Source organism: Puma concolor, chromosome A1 (genome assembly GCF_028749965.1).
Source record: "Puma concolor isolate L17-30 chromosome A1, mPumCon1.1.hap2, whole genome shotgun sequence".
NCBI lineage: Eukaryota > Metazoa > Chordata > Mammalia > Carnivora > Felidae > Puma > Puma concolor.
In genome coordinates, this window is record NC_141667.1 from 132,023,579 (window position 1) to 132,049,133 (window position 25,555).

Below are 25,555 nucleotides of genomic sequence, written 5' to 3' on the forward strand. Positions count from 1 at the left end.
TGTCATATTTAAAAATTTTTGCTACTCTAATAGGTGAGAAATGGTATCTCAGTGTTATTTTAGCTTGCATTTCCCTAACTGTATGTGAGCTTAAATATTTTTCATATGTTTGAAGGCTATTTTTATTTTCTCTGTGTGTGTGTGTGTGTGTGTGTGCATGTATGTGTAGATTTTCTTTTCATGCCTTTTCCCCATTTTTCACCTGTTTTTTTATTCTTTACCCTCCATTTCTTTTTTTTTTAATTTTTTTAATTTTTACTTAGTTTTGAGAGAGAGAGGGACAGAGTGGAAGCTGGGGAGGAACAGAGAGAGAGGGAGACACAGATCCGAAGCAGGCTCCAGGCTCCAAGCTGTCAGCACAGAGCCTGACGTCGGGCTTGAACTCACGAACCGCAAGTTCATGACCTGAGCCAAAGTCGGACGCTTAACCAACTGAGCCACCCAGGTACCCCTACCCTCCATTTCTAAGTACATTAGCTATTAAGAATTTTAGCCTTTTCCTAAATGCTCCAATCAAAAGACATAGGGTGGTAGAGTGGATTAAAAAACAAGACATATCTATATGCTGCCTACCAGAGACTCATCTCAGCCATAACGACACATACAGACTGAAATGAAGGGGTGGAAAAACATTTACCATGCTTATGGAAATTAAAAAAAAACTCCAGGGTAGCAACACTTATATCAGACAAAAAGACTTTTTAAAACAAAGACTGTAATAAGAGACAAAGAAAGGCATTGCATATTATAAAGGCATCAACCCAATGAGACAATAACAGTTGTATATATCTATGCACCCAATATTGGAGCACCTAAATACATAAAGCAAATATTAATGGACATAAAGAGAGAAACTGATGGTAATACAATAATAATAGGGGACTTTAACACCCCACTTAGATTAATGGACAGATCATCCAGGTAGCAAATCAATAAGAAAACAGTGTCAGAGTTCCTGGGTAGTTCAGTCGGTTAAGTGTCCGACTTTGGCTCGGGTCATGATCTCATGGTTTGTGTGTTGGAGCCTGGGATTAGGGTCTCTGCTGTCATCACAGAGCCGGCTTTGGATTCTTGGTCTCTCTGTCTCTCTGCCCCTCCCTGACCCTCACATGTTCTCTCTCTCTCTCCCCCTCTCTCCCTCTCCCTCTCTCTCTCTCTCAAAAATAAATAAACATTAAAAAATATATATAAGGAGGGATGCCTGGGTGGCTCATTCAGTTTAGTGTCCAGCTTTGGCTGAGGTCATAATCTTGTAGTTCATGAGTTTGGACCCTGTCAGCTGTGCTGACAGCTCAGAGCCTGGATTTTGTTTCGGATTCTGTGTCTCCCTCTCTGTCTGTGCCTTCCCCACTCATGCTCTCTCTCAGAAATAAATTTGAAAAAAAATTGAAAAAAAATATATATAAGGAAACAGTGTCTTTGAATGACACATTACCCCAGATGGTATGACAGATATATACAAAACATTTCATCCAAACAACAGAATGTACATTCTTTTCAAGGGCATGTGGAAAATTCTTTAGAATAGATTAAATGTTAGGCCAGAAAGCAAGTCTGAATAAATTTAAGAAGATTGAATTTATACCATGCATCTTTTCTTCCCACAGCAGTATAAAACTGGAAGTGAATCATAGGAAAAAAAACTGGAAAAAAGCACAAGCATGTGGAGGCTAAACAACATAATACTAAACAACTAATGGGTCAACATATAAATCAAAGGGGAAATCAAAAATTACATGGAGACACAAGAAAATGAAAATGTAATGGTCCAAAACATTTAAGACACATAAAAAGCAATTCTAAGAGAGAAATATATAATGATACAGGCCTACCTGAAGAAACAAAAAAAAGCTCAAATAAATTATCTATTTATTTATAATTATATATCTGTTTATAAACCGGGGCACTTGGGTAGCTCGGTTGAGCATCCAACTCTTGATTTCAGCTCAGGTCACAATCTCCTGGTTCATGGGGTTGAGTCCTGCATGGGCCTCTGCACTGACAGCACAGAGGCTGCTTGGGATTCTCTCTATCATTCTCTTTCTACCCCTCCCCCACTTGTGTGTGCTTGCTCAATCTCCCTCCCTCTCTCTCTCTCTCAAAATAAATAAACATTAAAAAAAATTATCTAACCTTAAACCGAAAAGAAATAGAAAAAAGAACAAAGCCAATGTGAGTAGAAAGAAGGAAATAATAAAGTTTAGAGCAGAAATAAATGACGTAGAGACTAAAACAAAAACCAAAACCAATAGAACAGTTCAACAAAAGCAGGAGCTGGTTCTTTGAAACAAATAAAATTGATAAGTCCTTAGGCAGATTCTTCAAGACAAAAAGAGAAATGACCCAAATAAGTAAAACCAGAAATGAAAGAGGACAAGTAACAACTGACACCACATAAATATAAGATTGTAAGAGTAGTTTGAAAAATTATATGCCAAAAAATTGGACATCCTAGAATAAATGGATAAATTTCTAGAAACACACAATCTAACAGACTGAATCAGGAAGAAATAGAAAATCTTAAAGAAACCATTAGTAATAACAAAATTGAATTAGTACACAAAAGACTACCAAAAAATAAAAGTCTAGGACTAGATGGATTCACAGGTGAATTCTAAAAAATATTTAAAGAAGAGTTAATGCTTATTCTTCTCAAACAATTCCAAAAAAATAGGAGAGAGAGGAAGGAAAGCTTCGAAACTCATTCAATAAGGCCAGCATTACCATGATACCAAAGCCAGACAAATACACCAATAGAGAGAGACAGAGAGAGAGAGAGAGAGAGAGAGAGAGAAAAGAAAACTACAGTTCAAAATCCCTGATGAACATAGATTTAAAAATCCTCAATAAAATATTATCAAACCACATTCAACAACACATTAAAAGGATCATTCACCACTACCAAGTGGTATTTATTCTGGGGACGCAAGGATGGTTCAATATCACAATCAACATGGTACTCCACGTCAACAAAATGAAGGATAAAAATCATGATTATCTCAGTAGATGCAGAAAAAGCATTTGACAAAATTTAACATCCATTCATGATTTAAAAAAAAAACAAAACTTTCCCTAATGTGACTTTAGAGAGAACATACCTCAACATAATAAAGGCCATCTATGAAAGAAAAAAAAAGCACAGTTAATATCATACTCTATGGTTAAAACCTGAGAGCTTTTCCTCTAAGATCAGGAACAAGATAAGGATGTCCTGTCTTACTACTTTTCTAACACTACAGCATAGTGCTAGACATTCTAGCCACAGCAGTCAGACAAGAAAAAGAAATGAGACATCCATATTGATAAGGAAGAAATTAAGCTATCATTGTTTGCAGATGACATGATACTGTACACAGAAGACCCTAAAGACTTTACCAAAAAACTATTAGAAGTAATAAATAAACTCAGTAAAGTTTTAGGATACAAAATTAATATCCAGAAATTGATAGCATTTGTGTGCACTGATAACAAAGTAGCTGAAAGAGAAATTAAGAAAACAACTCCATGTGTAATTGCACAAAAAATAATAAAATACCTAGGAATAAAGTTAACCAGGGGGGTGAAAGACCTGTATTCTGAGGACTGTAAAACACTGATGAAAGAAATTGAGAGAAATGAGAAGGTATTTCGTGCTCATGAATTGGAAGAATTAATATTGTTAAGATGTCCATACTACCCCAAACAATTTGAAGATTCAGTGCAATCCCTATCAAAATACCAATAGCATTTTTCACAGAATTAGAACAAATAAGTCTAAAATTTGTTTGGAACCACAGAAGAGCCCAAATATCCAAAGCAATATTGAGAAATAGTAAAGCTGGAGATGTCACACTTCCAGATGTCAAGATATATTACAAGCTGTAGTCAAAATAGCATGGTTCTGGCACAAAAATAAACACATAGATCAATGGAACAGAATAGAGAGCCGGAAATAAACCCATGCTTATATGGTCAATTAATCTGTGACAAAGAATGCAAGAAGATACAATGGGGAAAAGACTGCCTCTTCAATAAATGGTACTGGGAAAATTGCATAGCTACATGCAAAAAAATGAAAGTGGACCACTTTCTTATACCATACACAAACTCAAAATGGATTAAAGGCCTAAATGTGAGGCCTGAAATCATAAAAATCCTATGAGAGAACATAGGCAGTACTTTTTCTTACATCAGCCATAATGACATTTTTTTTCTAGATATGTCTCTGTATGGCTTCAGCTCTGGTCACGATCTCACGGCTTTGTGGGTTCGAGCCTTGCATCTGGCTCTGCACTGGTGGTGCAGAGCCTGCTTGGGATTCTCTGTCTCTCCTTCTCCCTCTGCCCCTCCCCTATTTGAACTGTCTCTCTCAAATAAATAAAAACTTAAAAAAAGAAACTTTAAAAAAATGGGCAGAGTACCTGAATAGACATGTTTCCAAAGAAGACATGCAGATGGCCAACAGCCATGAAAAGATGCTTCCATCATTAATCACCAGGAAACTGCAAATCAAAACCACAATGAGATACCACCTCACACCTGTCAGAATGGCTAAAATAAAAAGACAAGGAAAAGGAAGTGTTGATAAGGATGTGGAGAAAAAGGAACCCTCATGCACTGTTGGTAGGAATGTGAATTGGCACAGCCACTGTGGAAAACAGTATGGATGTTCCTCAAAACATTAAAAGTGAAAATACTATATGATTCAGTAATCCCGCTACTGGATATTTACCCAAAGAAAACAAAAACACTAATTTGAAAATTTATTGTAATATTATTTGTAATAGCCAAGGTATGGAAGTGGTCTAAATGTACACTGATGAACAAATGGATGAGGAAGATATGGTACACACACACACACACACACACACACACACGCACGCACACTATTACACAGCCATAAAAGGTTAAGATCTTGCCATTTGCAACTACATGAATGCACCTAGAGGGCATTATGGTAAGTGAAATAAGTGAGGATGAGAAAGACAAATACCATATGATTTCACATGTGTGGAATCTAAAAACAAAACAAATTAAAAAACAAAAAACAGAATCAGACCTGTAAATACAGAGAACAAACTAATGGTTCCCACAGGGAAGGGGAATGGGAGTGTGGGCAAAATGGGTTAAGGGGAGAGGGTATGAGAGACTTGGAGTTTTGGAATGAATAAGTCACAGGAATAAAAGTCACAGCATAGGGAATGTAGTCTGTGGTATTATAATAGCATCATATGGTGACAAGTTAGCTACACTTGTGGTGAGCATAATATAATATTTAGAGAAGTTAATTAATTAGGTAGTACACATGAAACTAATACAATGTGTTTCATATATACCTAAAAAAAAATTTTGTAAAGAATATTAAGGGCTCCTGGGTAGGTCAGTTGGTTAAGCATCCAACTTCGGCTCAGGTCATGATCTCACGGTTCATGGGTTCAAGCCCCACATCAGGCTTTGTGCTGACAGCTCAGAACCTGAAGCCTACTTCGTATTCTGTGTCTCCCTCTCTCTCTGCCCCTCCCCCCACTTATGCTCTGTCTCTCAAAAATAAATAAACATTGGGAAAAAAAAGAATATTAGTCTTTTGTCTGTGGCTTATATTGTGAATATTTCCCCAAGTTCGTCAGTTGTCTTTTTGTGTATGTTGTTTTTGTCGTGCAAAAAAGGCTTGTTTATACAGATTTACTTCTCTTCCCAGGCCAGAGTTAGTGTAGCATCTCACTAATAGCATTAAGATCTTATACTCTTTCTGTCTTTCTACTACCAAGTGTGTTGGCTTGTTACCCCATAGTTGTAGGTTGGTTGCTAAGCCTTTAGGCATCACAACAGTGTTCCAGGGAAAAAGAATTAGAAAAGGCAGTACTAGCCACATACATCTCTTTTTATCAGAAAAGCAAAAGCTTTCCAATTAATTCCCCAGCAGACTAGGTCTATTGGCCAGGACTGAGTCCTGTATCTCCTGACTACTTGGAAGTCTTCTTTGATAAAGTTTATAAAAACCCAAGTATTTTATTCTTCTAGCCTCTATAGTGGTAGAAAGGGGAAAATGTATAAGAATAGAGAGGGGGAATAGCAATGGATGTTGTCAGCTCATCTATCAGAGCCTCACAAAAAGGAGGGATAAATAATGTCAAAGAATTAAGCATTGGTTATGGGGTCCCTTATGGGAGAGTTGGTATCTATCTGGATGGCAGTATTTCTGACAGTTTGAAAACCTTGTGTTATGTTTACTTTGGCAACTCCTTTGCTGATAATGAAGTGCCCAAAGAAGCAGCCTGTCTCTTTAACAAATGTTTCAGTTAACTTCTTTGTCCACTTGTAAGTGATGACAAAAAAGAAAAAGAAGAAAAGAAAGAAAAAAATTAAAAAAAAATCAATCCTACCTCAAACTTTATTAGGTTAAAAAATGAAATTATTACCACATATACCTGAAAAATCTAGCAGTATATCATATGCAATTACAACTTGATCCAGGATTTCTTTTTTTAAAAAAAATTATTTTTAATGCTTTTATTTTTTTTTGAGAGAGAGAGACAGAGTGCCAGCAGGGGAGGGGCAGAGAGAGAGGGAGACACAGAATCTGAAGCAGGCTCCAGGCCCTGAGTTGTCAGCACAGAGCCTGACGTGGGGCTCAAACCCACAAACTGTGATTTGACCTGAGACAAAGTTGGATGATTAACCAACTGAACCACCCAGGAACCCTAATTCAGGCTTTCAAATGGTATCAGTAGGACCCAATTCCTTTCCATCTCTCAGCTCATGGCACTAATGAGCAAACTGAACTCTCAGCTAACCTCCCTTCATATAGTAGCTCTTGTTAGGTCCAGGCCCATATACTCACAGCCTCAAATCCAGTGAACAAAAGTGCTTCTCTTTCCCAGTGATTTGAACAAAAGTCCTGGTCTTATACCTTGGCTTAAATTATTTCATATGCTTATCCTTGAACAGTCACTTTGGGCAGAGAGATGCAGGGCTCCCAGTGTACTGAGTCACAGGCCCTGTCTTGATTATCACAAGGAAAAGCAAGAGACTATCATCAGCAAAAGCTGAAAGTAGATGCTGTTCACTGTAGTCCTTTATATTTTGGGAACCTCCCTTTCAGAGAAATACTTCTAAATGATTAGTAGGCATCATTCACTTCACTTTTACTAAACTGTAAAATTCTAATTAAATGTAAGCAGAGTTCTGCAGCTTATTAGGGTCATATTCTTCAGAAGACTACTCCCACAGTTCTTTATATACCTAGTAATATAGAGTGCCTAGACAGCAAAATATTGACTGGTAGGCATTGTCTTGACTAATAAGTCTACTAATATGTGTATCTATATTTGTACTGGATTAAGAACCATGATATCTGAGTTTAAGTTCCAGGTAGGCAGCTGTTAGTTTTATCACTTGACCAGTTATTTTGTATATGTATTGTGGGAATAGTAAATTGTTATATTTACCTTGTGGGACTGTTGTAAGAATCAAGTAGATAAAAGATTGGAAAGGACTTCAAAAATTATAACTAACTATCCAAATACAGGCAGATGGATTCCTGCATCTCATAAAATTTCCTAACAATTTTGTTTTATTTTGGTATTTTGAAAATACTTCTACATAATTTAAGTGGCAGATAAAAACAATACAAAACAATAAAATTATAAAAATAAACTGCACTATCACCATACATTTTAGAGAAAATATTTACTTTTAGCTAGAGTAATTTTGGCCTCTGGTCTGTGCTTGAATTATATTTCTAATAGATTGGTGTTTTGTTTTGTTTTTTTCCTTTCCTAGGTCCCTCTTCAGAAGACTATCAGAAATGCCATAGAGAAATGTAAGAACTAATATTTTATTTTAAAGTTGTCGAGCTTTTGAAAACCCTGTGTTATAATAGTTATATAGCTGGAATGATTGTTAGCCCACAAATTTAGGTATTCATTTATTCAGTGTTTGTTGAGGAATCATTATGTGCCAGAAGTATTCTTACAGGTAGAGATACATTGTAATTAATGAAATAGATTAAAAACAAAATCTCTGCCCTCAAGTCCACATTCTACTTGGATGAGATAGACAATAAATGAATGAACAAATTCATTCTGTTCTATATGGTAATGAATGCTATGGATAAAAAGCAAGATGGGGGCTAGAGAGTATTGGAAGGAAGGTTCACTATTTTAAGTAGTGTGGTCAGAGAAGTCATAAATGAAATTTGAGCAAAGACATAAAGAAGGAAACAGAGAAAGACATGTAATTCACAGGAGAAAAGAGGATTCCAGGTGGAGGGAATAGCTAAAGCAAGGTTCTGAGCCAAGAAGGCCTGGGCTCCTGGGATGGAGTGTGGGAGAAGGAAAAAGAAGATGAAATGAGAGAAAAAGCCATATCATATAAGGCATGGTAGCTGAATGTAAGTGGATTGGAAAGCCTTTGAAAGGGTTAGAAGGGTAACATGATATAGCTTAGGTTTTAAAAGAATCACCCTGGCTACTGTGTTGTGAATAGACTATGAAGAGACAATTATACTTATAGTGAGATATAGTTAGGAGACTATTGTCCTAATCTAGGCAAGAGATATTGGACCAGAGTGGTAAGAGTATAGGTAAGAACTAGCTTTTGGAACCAAATCCAAAGGATTTTGGATATATTTTGAAAGCAGAACTAACAGGGTGGTCTGTTATTCATTGATGGAATGAATGGTGGAGTATGAAAGTAGTCAAGGCTGACTCCGCACTTTTGGCTTAAGCAGCTAGAAGATGGGAGAGACTGAGGAGAAACATTCCTGAGCAAAGATCAAGAGCTTGGTTTGCGGCATGTAGACTGAGGGTAGGGTGTGTGTGAGAGCGACAGTATCTAAATTCAAGGAGGTGGTCACAGTCTGGGGTTGGTGTCATTTCTAAAATAGAAAAGGACATTAATTTTTAAGAAGTATTATCTTTCCTGTTACTTGAGATTCTTACCTCAAGAATCCTAGGAAACAAGATTGCCATTCTGTTTTGCATAAATGAGGGAACCAAGAATCAGGACAGGTTAAGTAACTTTTCCAAGGCCAGTAGCAAAACTGGCCTTTAAACTCAGGTCTTTCTGATTCTAAACATTCTACCTTGTCCTCCATATGTATTGTCTCACACTGAAAAGTATATAAATGTATTACCTTTTATTAAACTATTTGTTCATGTAGATATGGTAACATTTTCTTAACCAGTTGTGTTCTTTCTACAGATATTTTATAGTATATAAATGTTATTATTGTAGGGACGCCTGGGTGGCTCAGTCATTTGAGCGTCCTGACTTCGGCTCAGGTCATGATCTCACAGCTTGTGAGTTCCAGCCCTGCATCGGGCTCTGTGCTGACAGCTCAGAGCCTAGAACCTGCTTTGGATTCTGTGTCTCCCTCTCTCTCTGCCCCTAACCCACACGCATTCTGTCTCTGTCTCTCTCAAAAATAAATAAACATTAAAAAAAAATTTAATGTTATTATTGTAAATTTTATTTGAGGATTCTCTACAGTTACTGAAAAATTGAGACTAATCATTAATTTGTTCCTATTATAGAGTGATGACATTAACCGACCAAAATATTTCTCAGAAACCAAAGAGTACTTTGCATTCAGAATCAGGTAATAAACAGTGAAACTAATCATTTTCATAATTCTGTATTCCTTTATTTTTGTGATAATGCAGTATATTTTTAGAAAATTGGTAGCCCAGGAAACTGAGTGCTTTTTAGCTTGGTTATATTTTAAAAAATGAAGATATGTGAAGTTAGAAAGATATGTGTGTCTTTAACTATCACTAAAATACCCATTATTAATTCATTTCATAAACATTTACTGAGTATATACTCTGTATTAGGTGTTGCTATATATACCAGTAAAGAGTAGTATTAAATCCTTGCCTCCTCAGTTTCAGTCATGGGAGAGGAAGATAATCAGTAAACATTTATATTGCAATTATGTGTGATGATTGAAAATAAAAGGATAAACACAGTGTCTTGCATTATAGGCACTCTATAATTTAGTCTATAATTGGAATAAACTTAGACATTTCCAACCTTATTAATTCATGCTGTATCTCAGATTTCCATTTTTATTTCCTGAATCAAGTTTTACAGCATTTATTTGTGGGTAAACAAAGAATTGCTGGTTTTACTCTTAATAGGCAAGTTTGTATGAACTAAAAGAAAAAAATAGTTTTTTGCATCATTTTCACTTTGAGAAATACTGCTACTGAGTATTTTCTAAATGTCAAGTATTATGTTAGGATTTCTGGGTATAAAAATGATGAAAATAGTTGCTCTTTTAAGGGAAATTAATCAAGTGATAAAAAATAAACTTGTAAAAGCACCCATCTTTCAAAGGAGTAGCATCTACTACGCTGGAGGGTGAGAATTAGAAGAGGAATTTTTGTATAAATCTAAGAGTAAGGGAGCTTGTGAACAAGAGAAGAGAGGCTATCAAAGTGAAAGTAGTAAGGGTTCCAAAAGCAATCATGATTTTACTTAGGTCTTGCCCAATAAAAAGTTTTCTTTGGCTGTGGAAAATACTATTTATAAAGCCTGATAGTGAGTCAGAACAGTGATTCTGGAATTATGTATGCTTTTGTATTCTTACTTCTATGTGGTTGATTAACTTGAAATTTAAAATTAAATGACTTCTTACTCAAGAATTACTTTTTACTTCCTTAGTTCAACAAATCCAACTGTGTTCCTATGTCACGTTCTTTACTAAGTGTTAGAAACTTGTCTAGTCATAGAGACAAACATAAACAGGTAACTACTTCCCAGGTAACTCCTGCACAGTCTCCTTTGCAATCTAATCTGCCACTATTAGTCATTAAATGTGGAAGTTCTTCAAGGCCAGTTCCTAGATTTTAATCTTTTTAAAATTTACCCCTAATATGTACAGGTGTTCTATAAAAAGCAGGGTCTCCAAGTTTTCTCTCAATCTAGACTTTCTTCTGAGAATAAGACCCTTATATGTAGCTGCCTTCTGGACATTTCCCCTTGGATGTTTCAGAGATAACTTATCACACCATTCATTAATTCCATTCATTCAACAAATATTCTTTAATCACCTACATTGTGACACAAAGTTTCTTAGCTGCTGGGGAACATGACAGAGTCCTTGCCCTAACAGAGCTGCTATAGTGGAGGAAGAAAGATAATAAACAGATAAACAAATGAATATACATCAATATTAGAATAAAAATAAAGCAGGGTAAAAACAGGGTATGAGTAGGGATGCTATTTTATGATTTTTTTTAAGTTTATTTATTTATTTTGAGAGAGAGTGTGTGAGCAGGGGAGAGGCAGAGAGAGAAGGAGAGAGAGAATCCCAAGCAGGCTCCATCCTATCCGTGCACATCCAGACATGGGGCTTGATCCCATGAACCACAAGATCATGACCTGAGTCAAGATCAAGAGTTGGACCCTCAACCACCTGAGCCACCCAGGCGCCCCAAGGCATACTATTTTATTGTATTTTTAAATTTTATTTAATTTTTTTATTTTTTTATATAATTTATTGTCAAGTTAGCTAACATACAGTGTATATGGTGTGCTCTTGGCTTTGGGAGTAGTTCCTGTGACTCATCACTTACATAAAACACCTAGTACTTACCCCATTAAGTGCCCTCCTCACTGCCCATCACTCATTTTCCCTGCCCCCACCCCCTTCCACCCTCAGTTTGTTCTCTGTATTTAAAAGTCTCTAGGATAAGCATCTCTGAGGAGATGATATTTGTACAGAGCTTGAATGTGGGTCATGTGAAAATCTGTGATAGAGTATGCTGGCAAAGGGAACAACAAGAGAAAAGGTCCTAAGATGGGAATGAGCGCAGCACATTTGAAGAAGAGAAAAGAGGTTTGTATGACTGGAGCAAAATGAGTTTAAAAAAAATGAATGACTGCAGTTGTGTTGAGGGCTAGTCAAGTGGTATAATGTAGAGTCTCCTATGCCATCGTAAGGAGTAAGAATTCTCTTCTAAATGTGCTGAGAAGTGGGATGATGTGATTGGATACATTTTTTTTATAATTTTTAAATGTTTTTATTTATTTTTGAGAGATAGAGAGAGACAGAGCATGAGTGGGGGAGGGACAGAGAAAAAGGGAGACACAGAATGTGAAGCAGGCTCCAGGTTCTGAGCTGTCAGCACAGAGCCCAACATAGGGCTTGAACTCAAGAACTGCGAGATCATGACCTGAGCTGAAGTCAGACACTTAACTGACTGAGCCACCCAGGCGCCCCTTGGATACATATTTTAGAATAATCACTCTGGCTGCTATGTGGAGATAGACTAAGAAGGCAAAGTGACCCTGTTAAACTATTGTAGTGGTCAGGTAATGGTATGAGACTAACGTGGTAGCAGTGGTCTGATTTGGAATATATATATATACCTTTATATATATATATATATACCTTTATATATATATATATATATATATATATATATACCTTTAGTGTTTTATTATTTTTGAGAGAGAGACACACACACATTATGAATAGGGAGGAGCAGAGAGACAGGTAGACACAAAATTCAATGCAGGCTCCAGGCTCTGAGCTGGTAGCACAGAGCGCAATGCAGGGCTTGAACTCATGGACTGTGAGATCATGACCTGACCGAAGTTGGATGCTTAACCAACTGAGCCACCCAGGTGCCCCCGGAATATATTTCAAAGCACTAGGATTTTCTGATTAATCTGTATGTTGGGTAAGAGAAAAATAAATGTCAAGGATGAGTCTAAAATTATTGGTTTAAGCAAGTGGATGAATGATGGTATCATTTCTTGAGAAAGCACTGGAGGACAGAGCAAGTTGGGAGGATGATTAAGAGAATTTAGTTGGGGTGCCTGGGTGGCGCAGTCGGTTAAGCATCCGACTTCAGCCAGGTCATGATCTCGCGGTCCGTGAGTTCGAGCCCCGCGTCGGGCTCTGGGCTGATGGCTCAGAGCCCGGAGCCTGTTTCCAATTCTGTGTCTCCCTCTCTCTCTGCCCCTCCCCCGTTCATGCTCTGTCTCTCTCTGTCCCAAAAAAATAAAAAAAAAAAAAAAAAAAAATTTAAAAAAAAAAAAAAAAAAAAAAAAAAGAGAATTTAGTTTCCTTTTGGGATGAGCACTGGGTGTTGTATGGAAACCAATTTGACAATAAATTTCATATTAAAAAAAAAGAGAGAATTTGGTTTCAACATTGAATTTTATCTCTCTACTCCTGTACCTAATGTTTCATGAAATGATGCAGACAAAAACATGTATGTGTTGTGTAATTCCATATATATGAAGTTCAAGAACAGGCAAGACTATTTTGGGTAGTAGAAGTAAGAATAGTGGTAATCTTTGGAAAGGGGGTGCTGAATGGGAAGGAACATACAGGAAACTTTTGACGTGTTGGAATATTTTATATCTTGATTTGGGTGGTGATTATATGGGTGAATACATACATATTTAAGATTTGTGCCTACTATTGTGTACGTAGAGTTCTTCAATAAAATATTAAAACATTGAGAGACTTATTAGCCTTCAAGTAGAGATGTAATGAGAGCAGTTTGTGATACAGGAGTCTGGAGTTTAGGGCAGAGACTGGAGCTATAAATAAATATCTGGAGTCAAGAATATAAATGTTTTAAAGCCATAGGATCAGATGAGATCACCTAGGAAGTGGCATAGAAAACAAACATGCAAAAAGAATGTAAATGAAACACTTCAGCATTTAGAAGTAGCTGTAACAAAAGTTACTGAGAGAATAAATAAAGCAGGAATTGAGGACTGAGAATCGTCACAACCAAGACCTAACCTGGTCTTCCACTAGTGTCTTCCATCTATCAAGTGTAGCTTAGCAGACTGGAAACATCGGGATCATTCTTGACACCTTCCTCTTTGTTACTTCTTAGACTTAATCTATTACCAAACCTTGGTACCAATTTTATCTCTTACAGAATTCTGAAACCTACTACTTCCCTCTATTTGAGGAGATGAAGATGAGTGAAGTGGTTAGTCTCAAGGGTTGCCAGATTTAGCAAGTAAGATGCAGAATGGTCAGTTAATTTTGAATTCAGATAAATAATTTTTAATATAATTATGTCACAAATATTGTATATGCTTGTACTATTACATGGCATATACTTATACTAAAAAATTATTTGCTTATCTGAAATTCAAATTTAAATGGGTATCCTATTTGTATCTAGAAACCTAATTAGCCTCTGCAACGAGGCTGGGAATGTATATGTATTATAGGCAGGCATCACAAAAATCAGGATTTTATATGCTAAGTTAAAAAGCTTGAGTTTTAACTGGAATGCAGTGGAAAGCCTTGGGAAAGTTTTAAGCAGATGATATTAGACTTGTATTTTAGGTATGTAACAGGGGTAGTGGAGTACAGAGGGGCTAAATTGAAAAACTACTGAAATAATCCGAAGGGAAATCTCTTGTTGCCTTAAAGCAAGGTAATAGTGTTAAGAATAAAGAAAAGCCAAATTTGCATATTAAGTACATATGCTAGGTAACATTGGCAGAAAGCAGACAGTCAAAAGATTTTTGTTGCTTTTTGGATTGAGTCTGGAGAGTGAAAAAAAAGAGAAGAGTCAGGACTGAGTAGGAGCCATGAAAGGGACCAGAGGGAAATGTTCATGCTTGTTGTACTGATGTCCAATAAGGTAGGGCAGGAAAGGTTTCTGCTCATATTTGTGGGACCTGAAATTAGATTGCTGTGGGTTTGGGAGTAAACAGGAGGAGAGGAAGTTATGTTAGTATATGTGGACATGCCTGTGGATAAGAGGAGAGAGAGTATATAGCATGAAGGGGTATTGGGTACAGATAAAGTTTTTGGTAAGATCAAAGAGTCCTGACTATATTTTAAATGTTAATAGAAAAGTTGCAGTAGAGAAGTTTCAAGAGAGCCTGAAAATACAGGAATATGGAAATGAAAGGATAATTAATGAAGAATTTTAATCACACACACCTTTCTCTATTAATTGAAAAGTAAATATTTTACATAGAGCTTATTTACTCCTATGAAACCTGGGACTCTTATCTATAGCCAGTCAGATTATTCAACATATATTAAGTTTTTCTTCTGAAACTATTACAGAGATGCAGTCATTGAAATCAGGGTTTTGTTTTTCAAATTTGAGTTCTATTTTCTATACTTATAGTTAAGGAGAGGTTAAATAATTAAAATATTGAAGTATCTTTTTCTTTACAGATAATGCAGCTTGTGAAGTTTTACTTGCTGAGAAAACTTACCCTTCAGCACCTGAAAAAACAAAGAAAAAAGCAAGTATTAAAGCAGAATAACTACATAAACCATAAATTTAATTAATATAGAGCATATTCTTAACTAACAGTTTTATAGGAATTATTTTTCAGTTATTTAAGTCAATAATTTCAAATATTTTTTGAATTTAGTAGTTAATATTATTGTTACTTGAATATATACTCTATATAGGTTCAGTGAAATTTACAGATTTTCCAGATTCCTTTTGGGTAAGTGGATGTCTATTAAACATTCATTTAAGGTGAAAATAAGACATTTGCTGTATGTCCACAGCAGTGTTTTCTGCTGAGGAGTATTTGTGAATTAGTACTTTAGTCCTAGAGTCTAGAGGTCTTTGGGGAGGAAATTGAATTTTGTTTTGTATGTAATAGAGCTACTATTTGAGTGAGTATTCAATGCTAAGCATTATTCTAAGCACTTTTTTATAAATTGTATCTTTTCCTTATAGCATTCCTATCACCTAAGTTTTTGTTTTGTTTTATTTTGTTTCCACCCATTTTATAGCTGAGAAAAATGAGATCTAGATATTAATTAGTATGTTTGAAGAGTTTGTGGCAGGTCTTTCTGGATCTATTCCTGTATTCTTTACACTACACTTTACTGTCATTGTATACATTGGGGATAAAATTGCAAAAGGGCAAGACTGTCAGTAGGAAGACTCCATAGTATGAAGTTGCAGATATTTTAGGTGCAAGATTGTGGTGGCTTTGGGGCACGTAGGTGGCTCAGTCAGTTAAGCGTCCAATTTGGGCTCAGGTCATGATCTCGTGATTTGTGAATTCAAGCCCTACATCAGGCTGTCTGCTGTCAGTGCAGAGCCCACTTTGGATCCTCTGTCTCCCTCTCCCTCTGTCCCTCACCTGAACGCAATCTCTCAAAAGTAAACATTAAAAAAAAAAAAAAAAGATTGTGGTGCCTAGGGTTTTTTGTAGGAGAGATGGAAAAATAAGCATGGATTCAAGATAATTATGCCTGTAGAGTTCAAGAATCGGATATAGAGGGTAAAGGAATGAGAGGTGTCAAAAAAGACATCTAGGTTTCTGTCTTAACCAGCTTTGGTGGATAAAGGTGCTATTTACTGTGATAGGAAAGGCAGGAAGTTTGAGGTCACCTGAAAATGAAAATGTTGGAAGGACCATTGGCTACAACTCTGCAGGTTAGGACAGAAAAGAAGTGTACAGTGTTTTAAATTCATAGAAATAGATGAAAGCACGTTAGAAAGAATGAGTATCTATCAAGTGAGGAAGAGACAAGAGTCCAGTATCACTCCTTGGAAAGCTTTATGGTCAGGTACAAAAGTAAGAATGGACAGAGAAAAGGAGGGAAATAAACAGAATATGGTATCATAGAAGACAAGAGAGGAGAGCATTTACTCCTAAAAGAGGGAGTGGTTAACAATGCTGAATGTTGCTTGGAATCCCAGTGTTATAAAGAACTTTATAAAATTGGAGGACTTCAAATTTCTGGCCTAGCATGTAAGGAACTTAGAAGTCATCTCTCTGTCCTAACAAGTAAAAAGCTGAACAAAGTGAAAAATCAACAACTCTTTTTAGACATGTCAGAAAAATAAGGTCATAGGCTAAAGTGCTGCAGTAAAACTTGGAAAGACAGGTCAGTGGATATAGAGAATCATGACTTACTGGAACAGAAATGTGTGAACAGAAACCTCCCTGAGAACCAGTGCTGGAATGGGAACCAGTGCTAGTGTGATTGGTGAGTTGCCGGAGGCTCACTGAGGACAACACTGAGAGTTAAAAACTCAAGAGGAACACAGTCATCAGGGGGCCTCAATAATTTTATTAGTTTTGCCTCTAGGAGGGACCTCTACCAAGTCCTCACAGTAAATATCAAAGAAAAATCCCCTCATGCTTTTAGTAGTGAGAAGGGGAAAAGAACCATTTGGAAATACACTAGAATATTATGTTCTTTTTTGTTCTTTTTTAATGTTTTTTTAAAATTTCTTATTTATTTTGAGAGAAAGAGACTGCAAGCAGGGGAGAGGGGGAGAGAGAGAGACAGAATGAATCTCAAGCAGGCTCCATGCTCAGCATGGAGCCCAACATGGAACTTGATCCCACAAACCTTGAGATCATGTCCTGAACCAAAATCAAGAGTTGTTTGCTTAACCAGCTGAGCCACCCAGGTGCCCCTGGAGTATTTTGTTCTTAACAAAGCCTTCCATCAGAAGAAAATATTTTACCAGAGCCTAATTTGCTGGTATTTTAACAGAGGCTATCCTACCTGGGGGAAGGGAAGTACCCAACTCCAGCCAGCTCTGCTTTTTCAAATGAGGAAAGAAAAATACTCCAATTCTAGCTTCCTCTAACTTCCACATGGGGGAATGGAAATACCCAACTACAGGGGAGTCTGGGTAGTTCATTTGGTTAAGGGTCCAACTTTTGATTTCAGCTGAGGTCATGAGCTCACAGTTTGTGAGTTCAAGCCCTGCATGGGACTCTGCACTGACAGTGCAGATCCTGCTTGGGATTCTCTCTCTCCCTCTCTCTCTGCCCCTCCCCATCACGTGTGCACCCTTGCTCTGTCTCTCTCTCAAAATGAATAAATAAACTTAAAAAAAGAACAGGAAATACACAACTACACCTCTCTCTAGCTGTGCTGTCCCACCTAAGGAGGTGTGACAACCAAGAAACACTGGTGAATTTTACCATCCAGAAGCACAAGCTAAACAATAAACAAAAAAGACGTCATCACAGCCCTATGACTGCTCCCCTCCCCCCACATCTTACCACTACATTACTATAGGCCTATTTACCACAGTTCCTATTAACCAGTACATCTTGTCTACCTTTTAGCAAAAAATTACAAGGCATATTAAAAGGCAAAAAAAAGTTTGAGAGACTGAATAAAACATCAGAATCAGAGTCAGATGTGGCAGTAGTATTAGAATTATCAGACCAGAATTTTTAAATAACTATGATTAATATGCTAAGGACATTATAGTAAAAAGTAGACAACATGCAAGAACAGATGAATAATATAAACACAAAGATCAATGTTCTAAGAAAGATCAAAAAAGAAATGCTAGAGATTAAAAATACTATAGCAAGAATAAAGAATGCCTTTGATGGACTCATTAGTAGACTGGACACAACTTAGGAAAGAATACCTAAGTTTGAGGATATGACCGAAGAAACTTCCAAAACTGAAAAGCAAAGAGAAAAAAGACAAAAACAAAACAAAACAAAACAAAAACCAGACTATTCAAGAACTGTGAAACAACTACAAAAGGTGTGACATACACATAATTGGAATTCCAGAAAGAAAAGAAACAGAAAAAGGAACAAAAGCAACATTTGAAGCAATAATGAGTCAGAATTTCCCAAAATTATTGTCAGATACCAAATCATAGATTCAGGAAGTTCACAGAATACCACGCAGGATAAATGCTCCCAAAACTACATCTAGATTTATTATATTCAAACATCAGAAAATCAAAGAGAAAGAAAAAAATGTTTAAAGAAGCCAGAGGGAGAAAAACACCTTACTTATAGAAGAGCAAAGGTAAACATTACAGACCTCTCCTTAGAAATTATTAAGAAATAAAAGACTGAAGTGAAATATTTAAAGTGCTGAGAGAAAAAAACCAAGCTAGAATTCTATACCTTGTGAAATTCTCCTTCAAAAATGAAGGACAATTAAAGATTTTCTCAAACAAAAATTTATAATTTGTTGCTACTAGGCCTTCCTTTTAAGAAATATTAAGGGAAGTTCTTCAAGGAGAAGGAAAATAATATGCCAGTATAAGTTCATCTATCCTAATAAATGTAACACTGTGTTGCAGTATGTTAAATAAAGGAGATTGTGCATGAGTACGGTCAAGGGGTATATGGGAACTCTATGCATTTTGCTCAATTCTTCTGTGAACCTCAAAGTTCTCTAAAAAATTTGTTAGTTTTTTATTTTTTTATTTTTTCAATTTTTTTTTCAACGTTAATTTATTTTTGGGACAGAGAGAGACAGAGCACGAACGGGGGAGGGGCAGAGAGAGAGGGAGACACAGAATCGGAAACAGTCTCCAGGCTCTGAGCCATCAGCCCAGAGCCTGACGCGGGGCTCGAACTCACGGACCGCAAGATCGTGACCTGGCTGAAGTTGGACACTCAACCGACTGCGCCACCCAGGCGCCCCTATTTTCAGTTTTTAAGGGTCTCTTATGGTTTGGCTCCCTCCCTCTCTAACTTTTTTTCCCCTTCCCCTCCCCCATGGTCTTCTGTTAAGTTTCTCAGGATCCACATAGGGGTGAAAACATATGGTATCTGTCTTTCTCTGTATGACTGATCTCATTTAGCATAACACTCTCCAGTTCCATCCATGTTGCTACAAAAGGCCATAGTTCATTCTTTCTCATTGCCAAGTAGTATTCCATTGTATATATAAACCACAACTTCTTTATCCATTTGTCAGTTGATGGACATTTAGGCTCTTTCTATAATTTGGCTATTGTTGAAAGTGCTGCTATAAACATTGGGGTACAAGTGCCCCTAGACATCAGTACTCCTGTATCCCTTGGGTAAATTCCTAGCAGTGCTATTGCTGGGTCATAGGGTAGATCTATTTTTAATTTTTTGAGGAACCTCCACACTGTTTTCCAGAGTGGCTGCACCAGTTTGCATTCCCACCAACAGTGCAAGAGGGTTCCCGTTTCTCCACATCCTCTCCAGCATCTATAGTCTCCTGATTTGTTCATTTTAGCCACTCTGACCGGCATGACGTGGTATCTGAGTGTGGTTTTGATTTGTATTGCCCTGATGAGGAGTGACATTGAGCATCTTTTCATGTACCTCTTGGCCATCTGGATGTCTTCTTTACAGAATTGTCTGTTCATGTTTTCTGCCCATTTCTTCACTGGATTATTTGTTTTTCAGGTGTGGAGTTTGGTGAGTTCTTTATAGATTTTGGATACTAGCCCTTTGTCTGATATGTCATTTGCAAATATCTTCCCATTCTGTTGGTTGCATTTTAGTTTTGTTGATTGTTTCCGTTGCAGTGCAGAAGCTTTTTATCTTCATGAGGTCCTAATAGTTCATTTTTGTTTTTAATTCCCTTGCCTTTGGGGATGTGTCAAGTAAGAAATTGCTGCGTTTGAGGTCAGAGAGGTTTTTTCCTGCTTTCTCCTCCAGGGTTTTGATGGTATCCTGTCTTACATTCAGGTCCTTTATCCATTTTGAGTTTATTTTTGTGAGTGGTATAAGAAAGTGGTCTAGTTTCATTCTTCTGCATGTTGCTGTCCAGTTCTCCCAGCACCATTTGTTAAAGAGACTGTCTTTTTTCCATTGGATATTCTTTCCTGCTTTGTCAAAGATGAGTTGGCCATACTTTTGTGGGTCCAATTCTGGAGTCTCTATTCGATTCCATTGGTCTATGTGTCTGTTTTTGTGCCAATACCATGCTGTCTTGATGATTACAGCTTTGTAGTAGAGGCTAAAGTCTGAGATTGTGATGCCTCCCGCTTTGGTCTTCTTCAATATTACTTTGGCTATTCGGGGTCTTTTGTGGTTCCGTACAAATTTTAGGATTGCTTGTTCTAGTTTCAAGAAGAATGCTGGTGCAATTTTGATTGGGATTGCATTGAATGTGTTGATAGCTTTGGGAGTATTGACATTTTAACAATATTTATTCTTCCAATCCATGAGCACGGAATGTTTTTCCATTTCTTTATATCTTCTTCAATTTCCTTCATCAGCTTTCTATAGTTTTCAGCATACAGATCTTTTGCATCTTTGGTTAGGTTTATTTCTAGGTTATTTTATGATTCTTGGTGCCATTGTGAATGGGATCAGTTTCTTTATTTGTCTTTCTGTTGCTTCATTATTAGTATGTAAGAATGCACCTGATTTCCATACATTGATTTTGTATCCTGCAATTTCGCTGAATTCATGTGTCAGGTCTAGTAGACTTTTGGTGGAGTCTGTTGGGTTTTCCATATATAATATCATGTCATCTGCAAAAAGTGAAAGCTTGACTTCATCTTTGCCAATTTTGATGCCTTTGATTTCCTTTTGTTGTCTGACTGCTGATGCTAGAACTTCCAACACTATGTTAAACAACAGCGGTGAGAGTGGACATCCCTGTCGTGTTCCTGATCTCAGGGGGAAAGCTCTCAGTTTTTCCCCAGTGAGGATATTATCTGTGGTCTTTTCATAAGTGGATTTTATGATGTTTAAGTATGTTCCTTCTATCTTGACTTTCTTGAGGGTTTTTATTAAGAAAGGGTGCTGAATTTTGTCAAATGCTTTTTCTGCATCGATTGACAGGATCATAAGGTTCTTATCTTTTCTTTTATTAATGCGATGTATCACATTGATTGATTTGTGAATGTTGAACCAGCCCTGCACCCCGGGAATGAATCCCAATATATCATGGTGATTAATTCTTATATGCTTTTGAATTCGATTTTCTAGTATCTTATTGAGAATTTTTGCATCCATATTCATCGGGGATATTGGCCTGTAGTTCTCTTTTTTTGTGGGGTCTCTGTCTGGTTTGGGAATCAAAGTAATGCTGGCTTCATAGAATGAGTCTGGAAGTTTTCCTTCCCTTTCTATTTTTTGGGACAGCTTGAGAAGGATAGGTATTATCTCTGTTCTCAATGTCTGGTAGACTTCCCCAGGGAAGCCATCTGGTCCTGGACTCTTATTTGTTGGGAGATTTTTGATAACTGATTCAATTTATTTGCTGGTTATGGGTCTGCTCAAGTTTTCTATTTCTTCCTGTTTGAGTTTTGGAAGTGTGTGGGTGCTTAGGAATTTGTCCATTTCTTCCAGGTTGTCCAGTTTGTTGGCATATAATTTTTCCTAGTATTCCCTGATAATTGCTTGTATTTCTGAGGTATTGGTTGTAATAAGTCCATTTTCATTCATGATTTTATCTATTTGGGTCCTCTCCCTTTTCTTTTTGAGAAGCCTGGCTAGAGGTTTATCAATTTTGTTTATTTTTTCAAAAAACCTACTCTTGGTTTCATTGATCTGCTCTACAGTTTTTTTTAGATTCTATATTGTTTATTTCTGCTCTGATCTGCATTATTTCTCTTCTTCTGCTGGGTTTGGGTTCTTTGCTGTTCTGCTTCTATTTCCTTTAGGTGTGCTGTTAGATTTTGTATTTGGGATTTTTCTTGTTTCTTGAGATAGGCCTGGATTGCAATGTATTTTCCTCTCAGGACTGCCTTCGCTGCATCCCAAAGTGTTTGGATTATTGTATTTTCATTTTCATTTGTTTCCATATATTTTTAAATTTCTCCTCTAAGTGCCTGGTTGACCCATTCATTCTTTAGTAGGGTGTTCTTTAACCTCCATGCTTTTGGAGGTTTTCCAGACTTTTTCCTTGGTTGATTTAAAGTTTCATAGCCTTGTGGTCTGAAAGAGTGCATGGTAAGATCTCCATTCTTGTATACTTACGAAGGGCTGTTTTGTGACCCAGTATGTGATCTCTCTTAGAAAATCTTCCATGTGCACTTGAGAAGAAACTATATTCTGTTGCTTTGGGATGCAGAGTTCTAAATATCTGTCAAGTCCATCTGATTCAGTGTATCATTCAGGGCCCTTGTTTCTTTATTGATTCTGTGTCTAGATGATCTATCCATTGCTCTAAGTGGGATATTAAAGTCCCCTGCAATTACCACATTCTTATCAATAAGGTTGCTTATGTTTGTGATTAATTGCTTTATATATTTGGGGGCTCTCAGTTTTGGTGCATAGACATTTATAATTGTTAGCTCTTCCTGATAGATAGACCCTGTAATTATTATATAATGCCCTTCTTCATCTCTTGTTACAGCCTTTAATTTAAAGTCTAGTTTGTCTGATATAAGTATGGCTACTCCAGCTTTCTTTTGACTTCCAGTAGCATGATAGATAGTTCTCCATCCCCTCACTTTCAATCTGAAGGTACCTTTGTGTCTAAAATGAGTCTCTTGTAGACAGCAAATAGATGGGTCTTGTTTTTTTATCCATTCTGATACCCTATGTCTTTTGGTTGGAGCATTTAGTCCATTTACATTCAGTGTTATTATGAAAGATAGGGGTTTAGAGTCATTATGATGTCTGTAGGTTTCATGCTTGTACTGATGTCTCTGGCACTTTGTCTCACAGGATCCCCCTTAGGATCTCTTGTAGGGCTGGTTTAGTGGTGGTAAATTCCTTCAGTTTTTGTTTGTTTAGGAAGACCTTTATCTCTCCTTCCTTCTGTTCTAAATGACAGACTTGCTGGATAAAGGAATGTTGGCTGCATATTTTTTCTGTTCATCACATTGAAGATTTCCTGCCATTCCTTTCTGGCAGCGTGTTTATTCCTAGCTGTTTTGAGAATTTTCTCTTTATCCTTGTATTTTGCCAGTTTCACTATGATATGTTGTGCAGAAGATCGATTCAAGTTACGTCTGAAGGGAGTTCTGTGTGCCTCTTGGATTTCAATGCCTTTTTCCTTCCCCAGATCAGGGAAGTTCTCAGCTATGATTTGTTCAAGTACACCTTCAGCCCCTTTCTCTCTCTCCTTCTGGAATTCCTATGATATGGATATTGTTCCATTTGATTGTATCACTTAGTTATCTAATTCTCCCCTCATACTCCTGGATTTTTTTATCTCTCTTTTTCTCAGCTTCCTCTTTCTCCATAATTTTATCTTCTAATTCACCTATTCTCTCCTCTGCCTCTTCAATCCGTGCTATGGCTGCCTCCATTTTATTTTGCAGCTCATTTATAGCATTTTTTAGCTCCCCATGACTATTTCTTAGTCCCTTGATCTCTGTAGCAATAGATTCTCTGCTGTCATCTATGCTGTTTTCAAGCCCAGCAATTAATTTTATGACTATTATTCTAAATTCTTGTTCTGTTATATTGCTTAAATCGTTTTTGATCAATTCATTAGCTGTCGCTACTTCCTGGAGTTTCTTTTGAGGAGAATTATTCCATTTCATCATTTTGGGTAGTCCCTGTGGTAACTCCAAACTGCAGGGCACTTCCCCTGTGCTGTTAGGAGTAACTTGTGTCAGGGCCACAGTCAGACCTGATGTCTGCCCCCAGCCCACCACTGGGGCCACAGTCAGACTGGTGTGTACCTCATCTTCCCCTCTCCCAGGGGCAGGACTCACTGTGGAGTGGTGTGGCCCTGTCTGGGCTATTTGCACACTGCCAGGCTTGTGGTGCTGCTTAGATGGGATCTGGTCAAGGGCATATTAGCCAGGTGGTTCTGCAAGGTGCACAGGGGCAGGAGGCGCAGGCTTAGGTAGCTTTGCCTTCGGTGGTCCCTTGTGGGAGGGGCCCCTGCAGCACCAGGAGGGAGGCAGGCCTGTCGGAGGGATGGATCCACAGAAGCACAGCGGTGGGCGTTTGCACGGTGGCAAGCAAGTTCAGTGATGGGAATTGGCTCCCTTTGGATAGAGAGAGAGAGAGAGAGAGAGAGAGAGAGAGAGAGTCTTAAGCTGGTTCCACATTCAGCACAGAGCCTGATGTGGGGTTCAGTCCCACAACCTTGGGATCATGACCTGAGCTGAAATCAACAGTTGGATGCTCAACCAACTGAGACACTCAGGTGCCTCATCTAATGTTTAAATGTTTAAAGAAGAATTAATATCAGTCCTTCTCAAACTTTTCTAAAAACTGAAGAGGAAGGAACACTTCCAAACTCATTTTACAAGGACAGCTTTACTGTGATACCAACTCCAGGAAAGAACACTAAAAGAAAAGAAAATTACGGGCCAATATTCCTGATGAACGTAGATAACAATCCTCAACAAAACACTAGCAAACCAAATTCAAGAGCGAATTGAAAACATCATATTTCACAATCAAATAGGATTTATCCCTGGTATGAAAGTATAGTTCAACATAAGAGAATCAGTTAACGTGATACACCACATTAACAGAATGAAGGATAGAAAGCATATCATTTCAATAGACGCAGAAAAGTGTTGGACAAAATTCAACATCCTTTCATAATAGAAACTTTCAACAAATTAGGTATAGAAGGAACATACCTCAACATAATAAAGGCTACATATGACAAGCCCATAGCTTATATCATACTCAGTGGTGAAAAGTTAAAAACTTTTCCTCTAAGATCAGGAATAAGAAAAGATGTTCACTCTTGCCACTTCTATTCAGTATAGTACTGCACATTTTAGCCAGAGCAATTTGATAAGAAAAAGAAGTAAAAATCATGCATATAGGAAAGGAAGAAGGGAAATTATCTCTTTGTGGATGGCATGATATTATATATTGAAAACCCTAAAGACTCTACCAAAAAGACTGTCAGAACTAATGGATAAATTCTGTAAAGTTGCAGAATACAAAATCAACATACAACAAT

General features: G+C 37.2%; 1 protein-coding gene across 1 annotated transcript in view; it reads left to right on the top strand.

Moving 5' to 3' along the window:
* Nucleotides 1–25,555, top strand: part of MEIKIN (meiotic kinetochore factor) — a 77,304-nt gene that overhangs the window by 16,122 nt on the left and 35,627 nt on the right. Inside the window, exons 7-9 of the mRNA XM_025924983.2 lie at nucleotides 7,762–7,801; nucleotides 9,516–9,580; nucleotides 15,161–15,231. Of these exons, the coding sequence (XP_025780768.1) occupies nucleotides 7,762–7,801; nucleotides 9,516–9,580; nucleotides 15,161–15,231 (176 nt within the window). The remainder of the gene's footprint in view (nucleotides 1–7,761; nucleotides 7,802–9,515; nucleotides 9,581–15,160; nucleotides 15,232–25,555) is intronic.